This window comes from Poecilia reticulata, chromosome 1 (genome assembly GCF_904066995.2).
Source record: "Poecilia reticulata chromosome 1, P_reticulata-male-v2, whole genome shotgun sequence".
In the NCBI taxonomy this organism is placed as follows: Eukaryota; Metazoa; Chordata; class Actinopteri; order Cyprinodontiformes; family Poeciliidae; genus Poecilia; species Poecilia reticulata.
Window position 1 is genome coordinate 22671271 of NC_088830.1, and position 11796 is coordinate 22683066.

At 37.9% G+C, this 11796-nt stretch overlaps 1 protein-coding gene across 6 annotated transcripts in view; it reads right to left on the reverse strand.

Annotated features, from left to right (window-relative positions):
- The window catches only part of kdm4c (lysine (K)-specific demethylase 4C), a 32571-nt gene that overhangs the window by 7129 nt on the left and 13646 nt on the right, over positions 1-11796 (reverse strand). For all 6 annotated transcript variants that reach the window (XM_081609131.1, XM_017306296.2, XM_008416445.3 and 3 more), the window contains 5 exons: positions 10139-10335; positions 9064-9310; positions 6441-6517; positions 5365-5420; positions 5114-5222 (listed from right to left, as the gene is read on the reverse strand). In XM_081609131.1, the coding sequence (XP_081465257.1) occupies positions 5114-5222; positions 5365-5420; positions 6441-6517; positions 9064-9310; positions 10139-10335 (686 nt within the window). The remainder of the gene's footprint in view (positions 1-5113; positions 5223-5364; positions 5421-6440; positions 6518-9063; positions 9311-10138; positions 10336-11796) is intronic.

Genomic DNA, 11796 nt, shown 5'->3' on the forward strand with positions numbered 1-11796 from the left:
CAAAAATCTTGTGACTAACATTTCTGTGTGCAGGATAAATGCATCCTAGCTTCAAAAGTCACACACATGTAAAGCATGTAAAATAAAAAAATGTTAAAAAGCCAAACCAGAGCATTACGGTCATATTAGGAAAACATATATATGCCAATAATCTTGGTAGACATTGTGACAGTGATATGACTTGTGATAAATAAACAAATAATTGAAAAGTGTTTTGTCTTTATGCTCTGAGTTCATAGCAAACATAAAATCAAAATAAAGAGTTGTCTATCAAGCTGTTGGGGGAAAAAAATAAACATTTCCATCTCAACATTTTTCTGACAGATGCTTCCGTCTCCTAAAATTAAAAAAATATTTATACTGTATAAAAATGTAATCTTCCCAATGGTCAGTTGTTAAATATGGACAAAATGTGCATGATGAAATAAAATACAGTGCCTATAAAAAGCATTCATCCCATCAAATGTTACCCTTTTTCTTTTTTCTTTTTTTTTTGCAGTACAGCTGTTCATAAATACAAGGCAATGTCATTCAATAGATTCAAATTATTGGTTTAGTTTAATACAAAGAGGCACCAAAATAAATGTATCAGGTTAAAGCAGAGTTTAAAGGTTTCCAGAACAGACCGACACACATACAGGCGTATTCAACACACCAGCTTTGCCCAGTTTTTATGCAACACTGTTGAGATTTATCCTGCAGCTTTTTTGCACTAAGTGGCCCATCAAGTTAAATTTCTCACCACTGTGGCAGTGGCCTCTGTCTCTCCCACAGAGCCACTCCTCCTTCTCTTCTTGGGGGGGGGGGAAAAACTGATGACACCCTCCCATTATAACCCTACATGTTTGCTGTTCCTCTCTTTCACCCCTTTCACACAGACCTCCCATCACACTCCATTTCTTTAAAACACTCATCTGTGCTCTACTTTTCACTTCACTTACCTGCTTTCTGCCTTCCCTCTTGCGGTGTGGTAATGTAATTTATGCATTAACCAAATCCCTGGAAAGTCATTTTGAGCCATCTGTAGATGCTATTTTGATATTTTTTGGGGGGGGAGGTTTAGGAAAAGAATGAGTTGTGCTTGCAAGTGACGTGAAATAGAAATAAGCTGACGTGCAAATAGTTATTTTTCAGTAGGTAAAAATAAAAGAAAAACTGTCCTATATTGTGAGGGAACATGTACCATGCTGTGGAGGAGAAATTACCCACTGACCGACTTCTGTTTTTGCTTTTCTGTTTCTCTTAAATGTTTCAGCTCAGGATGATGTCCTCAACACAGCAGTCACAGGTTTGAGTCCAGACCTGATGACCTTTAAGCATGTCTTCCCCTTCTCTCATTACTCACCGACCATTCTTGAATAAAGGGCAATCAAATCGTTAAAAAAATGTTTTTAAGCTTTAATAATGAAATTATGATTTTATATTTTACAAAATGACCTTCCAGGGATTTGGTTTTGTCCAGGATGTTTTTGCGTCCCTGTTAACAAATGAATTAAGTCTGATTAACCAAAGGTTTTGGTTCCATTTTAGAAGCCACACCCGGGCTTCATTTACTGCCAGGAATCACATATACAGACGCTGGTCTGGCAACACAAAGTAAGCTAAGAGCTCAGAAAGCCACACTCTCGTCTGCTATTTAAGAGCAGATGAGAAACAATGCAGTTCACACTCAACAGTCTGGAATGGTAGATATATATAAAGAAATTATGAAGGTTCAGGGGGGAAAAAAAGAAAAAAAAAACTTTTCTCCCAACTCTGCTATCTGTCACGCCTCTGAAATCAATCCCCTCTGTTAATCCCTTTGAAAAAAAAAAAAAATCAATAACTGATCTAATTAGTGCATCAAGACAGAATTAATTAAATTTGTATGCCCTCTGCAGCAGCAGTGGCTTCATCTTCCCAATTACCAGCTAATCAGTTCATTTAACTATCAGTTAAGTATCAGGAGATACTGTGAAGAGAGACTTTCTTCTTTTTCTCTTGTGAGATGAAGTAAAAGGCAACATAAAGGCCTAATATAAGCTGGATGATGAAAATCCTAATAACGTTTTTCTTTTTTTTTCCCAAATAATGAGGCCTCTCATTTCCTAGCTGCTCATTCTCTCAGATGAAGGACGAAGTGATTCTTGATAACTAACTTGACCTACATTTTAATAGTCTTTTCCCATACCTGCTCCGTTATGGACAGCAAAGTCGAGGCAAAGTGGCCCCTGTGTCAACATTCATCCACTGAATACAGTTTGACAAGATTCTTACTGGCACCTAGCGTAATCTTCATTATGCGCAAATTCCGAGATAAATTGGTACAATAGTTAAAAACCAACTCAGATGCAAAGATAAAGGACAGTAAACATAACAGTGTTTTAAGGATATTTTTCCAGTGCTTGTTCCTTCTGCTAAGTTCATCTGGTGCCTATGTGGAGCCATGCGTTAAGAACATTCCCACAGTAAATTATGAATGCCTAAGTCCGCGTGTGTTGCGGTGAATTATGAATGCACTGGGCTGCTGTGGCGACAGCGAACTTCAAAATATGTGGCGAGTGGGAGGAACATTCAAATATAGAAAGTGGACAGTATGTAAAGGTAAAATATTCAATTAAATCTAAAAACAAAAGACAAAATCTGTGTTATCTGTTCAGTTTTCATCAACTTATTTAGAAGAAAAGTGTTTGAAAAGTGTGACAAATTTTCAGTTTAGTCATCTTTTATCACATACTACCTTGGATTTCATACAATTTTCTTTTTGATCTGTAACAGCTGATCTTCCACTGTTCAGAAAGTCTTAATGTTAACTATTTTTAAATATAAGTGAAGTGTTCAGAAAAAAAACTCAAGAAAAGCTGAGAAGTATAAGGAACTATTTAAAATGAAACTGAGCAGCCAACATATCTCTATAGAAAATAGCCTTCAGCCTCCATCAGTAATAGTATACAGTAAACATTAAAATGTTAGCACAATATATGAACTCTTAGAGTTTAGGTTAGCATCTAAAGTCTATTGGAAATGCACGAAGACACTGCTATTTACCGAACTATTGCTTACCTTGCTAATTTCTAAAAAATAAGATACTATGGATGGCTGACACTGACAACTCGTTTAAATGTTACAACCAACCCTGCTTTCTTTTCTTAAAACAGCAATTTCTCTAAAATGAATTATTGAATATATATTTTAGTTTGCCCTGTGAGGCTGAAATAATTTTCGATAAAACTGAGACACTGATCAGTTTTGTTTCAATTTGACTGGATTTCTGTGACGGTCTTTTTAACAAAACAATGATTGGTGCATTTCTAGTTACTCCCTCAAAATACATTTTCCCCAGTAACATAGAAGTTCTCAGAGCAAATGTTACTGTACAGTTTGAAAAGGCATTCATTTTCAACCAGTTTCATTCAAATGAAATGCATAACAAATTAAAATGCCATGATAAAATAAAATGCTCCCAGAAACAGCAATTTGAAATGATTGGGGAGGTGGTGTCCAGAGTTAGTCCTCAAGGGTCAGTTTCTTGTTGTTGTTGATATGTACATGGTTCAACAGATCTGAATTAAATGAACGAGTCATTAGCAGACCCTCTGCACAGATTGATGGCCTGCTGAGGAGGCAATTCAGACACATGAAACAACTGTGTTCATCCAGCAACGCTGGGAGTTTGACCTATGATCATCATACTGCGAGGAATTCCACTGAATCACATTAAAGATGGTGTCCAAAACTCCTTTTAAAATCAGTTTCGTCTCATGGCAACAATTTCACAATTATCGTCTGTTGGACAACACAGATCTGGTTAAAAATTACAACTATTACTAATGTGCGTACCAAAAACATCCGGTTAAAGTATTGCTCATGTATTTTTAATCTAGTTTGCCAAAGTTGGATTGGACTGGATTGAGAGTTGCGAGTAATAATAAGTGAGTACAAAACAAAAACACACTGTAATAGAAAATTCAAAAACTGAAACTGAGGGAAAAATATTTACCCTTTGGTAATAAGTCTTATTTAATGCTCTGCAGCTCTCTCTATCTGCCTCCACCTTGTTTAACCCATTTTTTGCTAATGGAGATCTGATAATGCTCCTGCTAATGCCAGACATTTCATTTATTTATTTATGTACTTGTCGCTAATTTTCTTTTTTGTCAACATATTTTACTTGGTAACAAATGTGATGTATGCATGATGCACACAAGTAAAAGGTAAAGTTTTTAATAACTAAAAAAGGAGCAGGTATACACAAAATGTGCTCCACTTAGAGTCAGTACAAATAGTGTAATCTGGCCGCTAAACCGAAGAAAGTCCCTACAGTACGCTCGCCAAATTGTTGTGTCAAAAGCATTTATGAGCCTGGTCTGGCCTTTAATGCTTATTTTGGAAGTGAAAAAAAAAAATCACTTTATGGTCAGCATTCCCTAACCTAAATGAGCCTTAATTTCAGTGTGGTGTGAGAAAATATAAAGTACATTCTGAGTAATGTCGCTCGGATCCGTCTGCATCACTGCAGTAATAAAACCTATGAAATCATGAATAAACCTTTATGTTAGGAGCTCATATTGTTTGCCTTGCAAAAGATTGTTTTTTCAAGTGAGAGCTCCATAAATCTGACATAATACGACACTTCAAAGAGCAAGTAACGCTCTGCCTTTGAATCTATTTTACCGTTTGAACTTCACTTTATTGTTCAGAAACAGTGGCTGTAATTTAACTAGCTTTATCACATTTCTGTTATTCATCCTATATTGGGAAGCACTTCTCACACACCTCGCGTTCTGCTGAGTCATCGTGGTTCCCGCAGAGCTAACCTGCGTCAACATGTCAGCTCTGCTGAGACACACTTCCGATATCTCATTAAGCAAACACACAACAAATGCTAGAAATAATACACCACATAGAAAGCCTTCCCCACATCACCCTGCTTTGCCATTCCCATCAACTAGTAGTTAATTATCTAGCTTTGATTGCAGGCATGTTAATTTCACATTGTTAATTAGGATTGTGAATACTTCCTTAATTAGACCAGACGAGTCCTCAAGGACACTCTGCGTCTCTCTCTCTCTGTGTGTGTGTGTGTGTGGGGGGGGGGGTGTGCATGTCCGTGTGTGTGCGTGTGGCCTCTCACCAGTTTAAAACGCTGCATGGGGATCCTACTGGTGTCAATGGGACTCCTCTTGGCTTCATCGCCGAACCTGGCCTCTGGAAGAGCGACGGCGCACATCACGTGGGCCCATCTGCAGCCGGGTCCACGTGGAAAAACAAACCACAACAGCACACACCGATCATTAGGATACATGGCCGCTTTATTTGGTGGATTTCTTGAGATTAGGGATGAAAACGCAGAGATAATCCAAGTGAACAAAAAGCATTGCTTACTTGTTGTTTTGGGTTTTCTTCAGGGCTCCACCTCTGAGGTTACAGAGACAGCACTCCTGAGAAAACCAATAAAGAGAGGCGAGCTACCAAAAATGTTCTCATGTGCTTGGATACACTTGAAGTTTGTCTAGCAAAAAATACAAATAAAAACCCATGGAAATATGATTCTATATCATTCAGTTTATAGGCACCCTTGGCAAGGATGTCTAAAAAAATCTATATTTGGCCAAACTGATTAAATGGGGAGAAAAACAATGTTATGAAATGTGTTTAATCAAAACAATGTAGCTGAACTCTTTAAAAAAAAGTTTTTTGAGGCAGATCAGCGTTTCTACAAACTTCTAATAGTTGATCTACGACTTTCTCTTTCCACCGATAACAAATATGATGAAACAGAAGCCCGTTTCTTTTAGCCACTGGCCACAAGACTGGACAGAGACTCACGTTTATTACACACACGGAGCAGGATGGTAAGGAAGGTAAATAAATCTGAGTGAGTGACATTTTGGGGTTTACCAAGTCTCTGTAATGACCCTTAGACTGTATGTACATGCAAACTGGTTGTTAGGGAGGAATGCCTGGAAAAAGACGTTCTGTCCTGCCATCAGAAACCCTGTATAACTTTAATTGGAAATAATATCCTTTGGTCAAGTAAGAATAGGGTTTTCAGAAAGAAAAAGAAACACTCCAGGTGCCTTCTACATAAAAGAAAAGGTTAGTATAAGAAAAAGCATCTGATGCCTGATGTTATAAAAGGGAAGAATTATGTATTTTCCAGGAACATAGTGCCATTTTATAGCACAATCAAGTGACCATGTTATCTTCAGTTGTTATAAAAATGCTGTATACGTCAAACATACCAACATATTTCACATGTATGAATAGACAAGAATAAGGGCTTTTCTTTTGTTAAAAATCAATTCCTTAAAACAAAAGTTGGGTTTCTCTAAAATTGACAGAGTAAGATTATGCTTTTGCAATTAAAAAAATTATTCAATTTAGGGTCACTTCTATATTTTACCACTTTGATACAAGACAGGACAGGTTTGCTAAAATATGGACATAAACTGACTTACAGCTGCAAAGCCTCCTTCCGAACAGCGATCACACGACCATTGTTCGCTGATGTCTTCTGCAGCTACACCGTAGCAGCCTACAGGAAGGAGACAAGGGGAAAATCAGACGTAAAAAAAAGAAAAAATGTCCCAGTAGAGTGAGATAAAACAACAGTCGACAGGAACAGCGAGGTCTATTGTTACAAAACAGCGGACAAAATGCCATAGCCACATTGTTTTCAGAGGTTCTTGATGGCATTGAAGTGGTGGGTTTCTATGTAGACAAGTCCAGTATTGCAGACTAAGTGGAAATTGAGATCTTAGTGGTCTGTGTGGCCGTGTGTGAGGGATTATCTGGGTGGCCATGATAAAAAATAAAATAAAAAAAAAACAATACAAGGTTTTTTTTAACTGTGGTTTCTGTGTCTATTTTATGCTAAATGATACTTTCATGTTAAGTACTTTAGTGTTAGTGATTTGTGATTAGTTTTAGAAGCAGAATGTGCATTTTGCAAGAAAAACATTTCAAATTACTTTCCACAAATAGAGATTTTTTGTTTTTCCAGATTTTGCTGTAATAAAACTGCTTTGATTCCTTTAAACCTGGCAGATGGTTACAATAAAAATACTAAAAGCCTTCAGACATGTAAAGAAGAGGGACATTTTAAAGTCTATGATCTTTTCCTTGACTATCCATCACATAACCGAAAATAAAATCCAAGCCCACCTCCGTTTCCTTCCCAGAGTTCAGATTACTGTTCGGGGGGAGAAAGCTACATTAACGTGTATTCGTTCCCGTGTCTCAAAATCAAGCTTGTGGCTTTTTCCCTCGGTGTCAGATGACATAAGCTTCATCTCTTTCTCCCACACGCTAGCACAAACCAAGTAATTACAAATGCAGTACAGCTGCTACGCAGTCACCGCACAGTGCACAACATGTCTGGATCTCAGAGGATATGTGGCAGGATCAACTCTAGTATCAGGGATTGATTCTGACTCAGAGAGAAAGAAAGTGACTGTCAGACACTTCCAGATGTAAAGAACAGCCAGGCTCAGAAGTATTCATACTGTTACAGGTTCCTTCATTGGACCAAGTAGTTTGGTTCTGAAGGGAAATGATAGGTAATGTTTAATAGGACATTACTGTGGACATTATTAATAACAACTATAAGCCTCCTCGGTGATAAAGAGAGAAGCCTGTGTTGGCATTACAGTAATCAAACCTTTTTTCTAAATGCTCAGGAGCATTTTGCATGTTTCCACTATTACACTTCAAAAACATAAAATCTCACTAAGTTTTTTCTGTCTGGTTTCAAGACAAATATCTTAGAACCCTGGAAATAAGATGAAACCAACTTACAAGTAACTTTTCAACAAGACATAGGAGCACAGGAGGAACCAGCAACTCATTAATATTAATAAAAAGCTACAAATTAATTAATTCCTCTAGCAGATTTTGAAAAAAGTATTTTTTTAAATCAATATTAAGAAATTATTGACTTAAAACAAGCTCCAGTGTCTTGCTGAAAAGCTACTTGTAAGTTAGTCTAATTGTGTTTCAAGTGTGCCAAGACATAAAAATACTTGGTAACACTTGGTTCTTTTTGCTAGTTGTTTGCCGTTTGCCATTTAGTACTTTTGCAGCAAACTAAATTTGGTTCGCCACAAGATCTCAATTTGAACCCACCGACACCAAGGAGCTTGATGGTGTTTCAGAAAAGTCCCTGTTTTATTGTTTTTAGTTTTCAGTCTCCGTCTGTCATGCTAGATTTAGAAATGCTGGCAACCTTTTGGAAATCATAGCATTGTGGCAAATATCTATGTTGTTTAAGTAGTACTGATGTCTACAGTTACTCAATACAAGATGCGGTGGGGCCTGTTTCTCTGCCTCTCCTCCTTTCTTTTTGAACCATAAAGGTTTCACCTAAAAGGCAATTAAATAAAAATCTGCATTACTCAATTAATGCACTGGAAGTGTGTCGTATTTGGATCTTTTTAAGAGGATAAAGGGATCACATGACACAATATGTCCCTTATTAAATGACCATTTCAGTCCCCATACATAACCTTCAGAAAGAAAACTGTGACGTTGTTGTGTCCAAATGTAAATATAAATTTTCAAACTACTTTGAATGCTGTTAATTGCAGGTCTAACAGAGAAATCTAATTGGGTAAAATGGTCAGCAGTGTGACAACGCAACGATTGAAAATCAGCCACAAATCTCTCGGTGCGTCTCTAGGAAAGCAAAGCTAAAGCTGAATGTAAAATGCATAGACTCTGTATGCAGTCAAATGAAAAGATATACATATTTAAAGGCTTGTTTCTGGTTTGGGGCTTTAGAACACGGCCTATGTGTGGTGAAGGGAGAAGATTTGATTGGTTGATGAGGGAAGCAGAATACCTCTGAGAGAGAGAGAGAAAGCGAGGGACTGAGAGAGTGGACTGAAAAGAAAACAGACTAAAGAAAATCAGGACGTATAAACCCAGCGACCTTCTACCAAATACATAAAACATACTCCATCTACACTTTCTGCTGGCTGGTAAGTCCCATGAAGCTTGACCACAGTAAACAGTGGCATGTACCACAGAAAGCACTCTCGCTCACTGTCCTTCCCACTCTAATCCCTCCTTGTGCAGACTTACTTGCGTGAACTTGCAGACAACAGCTCTGGCAGTACAGGAGAGGGGAGGTGCCGTCTTCTTGCAGCAGAGGGTTCGTAGGAGTTGGGGGGCAGTTCTGTTCTCGGAAAGAAAAGCAGATCTCCGGGACCAGGGGCTTGGACCTCCTCAGCCCACCACAGCCAGGCGTGGGGGGTTTCTCCGATGGAGACGAAGCTCTGGAGGGGTCCTTCGCTGTGACAGATTTGCTGTCCTCGGTTTTGTCGTCAGCCTGCAGGAGAAAGAGGCAGCATAATTTTGTAAAACCTAAAGAGGCTGGAACATTGACAGGGTATGTGGGTGATGAAACATATGCCTCCCTGCGTTGTAAAGAGAGCTGTCACTCTACGTGGCATTTCAGCCAGCAGGAAATTACAGGGGGCCGACTGTAATAAACAGCAACATCCCTGTGGAAAAACTATGTGATTATTGTGACCTGTGGGTTTAGTGTTACTTCTATTATTCATGTAATTGACCAGTAATTGTTCAGCAGCAACTTCAGTGCAAAGGCAAAAAGTGAGTTTGAAAAAACTATATTAGGATTACGACACAATATATTCTGCTTCAGTAGGAAATCTAAGATTCTTCTTTACTGTTTGTTTTCACTTTTCCCACCAACATTACGTGTTGAAATAAGCAAATATACTTCAAGTTATTTGAACACTGTAACTTCAGAACATAAAACAACACGTTGTTAGGTTACATGTTGGTTTTAAATTTAAATAAAATGCAGACGAGGTAATATAGACTAACAAAAATGGGAATCACCAACAAAATCCTGCCAAAGTGTTCACTGACCATTTGTTAGACAGTTAGAGCTACAACTGAGTGGTGTAGGTTAAACCATAGTCATGTGTTAGTAAAATGGCCCAGTCAAACTCCAACCCAACGAATAACAAGAGAAACACTATCAAGGGACATCAACACTACTGAAGAGTGCTGTCTTGCAGAACCAGTGTTCAAGTAACCTTAATATACTTTGTTTTGCAGGTTTTACAATACGTAGCAAAACGGAAATTAGAACTTCCGTTTTGATATACATCTATAGATGTGCGTTTACCTGATAATATGGCATGAAGAGTGTGCAAACAGCACAGTGTGGCTCCATGGTGGCTGCATGAGCATTGTATTCCCTCTCCGCAGAGAAGCAGCTCTTTCTGTTTTGCCAAAGGTAGATGAGAGGCTTTGCCCATCCTTCCATTTCATTCTCCCCCTCCTCATCCTCTTCCTCGTCTGCCAGGCTCCCTTCAGGAGGCTCTGTTTTAAGAGGGTCAAATGCAAGTTTATAAAATAGCTGTTAATACGCAACACATAATAGAATAGAGAAATTGGAAGATATAGTTCATATGCCGAGGAAATTATTAGATTTTTCTCCTCACGCCGTGGAACGAATAGGAGTCTGAAAGGTGTTTAAGCTGATGTCATTTTTTAGCAGCAACACTATTTTGATTTGTGGCTTTCAACCTTTTCTGTGCTACACTAAAAACAATCCAGTGATTATTCGTCAACCATTGAATACATTATTAAAGGTTTTAATTGGAAACATAGTGCAGAGTGGAAGAGTTGGTAGCACCAGGCTAGGTTTGAATCCTGGCCTACATGTTCTCTCTGTGCATGCGTGGGTTCTCTCCTGTTACTCCAGCTTCCTCCCACAGTCCAAAAACATGACTGTTGGGTTAAATAGCCTCTCTGGATTGTCCTCAGGTATGAATGCGTGTGTGTGTTTGTGTCATCCTTCCATTTGTTTAGTTTTTTTTTTCACCTACCTGCTTTCTAACTAATTTAGATTACATATTCAAAGCATTGACCATTATACACATATTTGTTACATCACACTGACTTTTTGTATGTATTCCTTTCAAATTCAGTCTAAAAAAAAAAGACTAAGAATCCAGGAGATCGGAGTCTGAAATTTTGACATAGAATATCAAATCAAGCTTGAACTTGAGTTGAAAACAGTTAAGTTAGTTTGTCCAAAAAAAAAATTACATCGGTATTGCACCGTCACAATTATAGACTTGTTTAGTTTTAACATGAGATAAAACATCAGTTAATAATGTATTTTCTCAGCCGGCTCTAGCTTATTTGATTCTTTCTCAAGGGTCAAAATCGGGAGACATTTAATAATAACGGCTTATCGTTTTAGCAATTGTTAGTTAATTAGGTCTATTATTTGGGTGTGGAAATGCAGCATGTGCTAATCTTATAACTGCTGTTTGCAGTTTTCATTCTCTAATGCAGACTTGCTGTGCAGTCGCATCTAATCCCTGTAATTATAAAGAATCCTAGCAACAATTTTTAATTACGTCTTCACCCAGGACTGTTGTGTCAACAAAATGACAACAAAACTCTTTGCTTTCCTGCCGATGATAAAAGAGTTGACTAAAATACGTTTTTGGATTATATTTACAGCCAAAAACGTTCAGCACGTTGTTCTCATCTCACAATAATCCCCTCATTTTTAATAGCTTTCTGTTAGCACGGCTATAATTATTGGTTGCATTTATCAAATGAAAATTAATATCTCGCAGCCGTGGTTACAATAAGTTCACACGCCTGCGAAGTGATGAAAAAGCTCTTCGAAGCTAAATAAATAATAGTTAATCTTTCTAACTGCTGTAATAATCATTAACAAGTGAGCATGGGTGTTTAAACTTATTAAGGAGATATTACTAATAAAACCAGTGAATCTGCACAAGCAGGCCTGCGCTTTGTGAA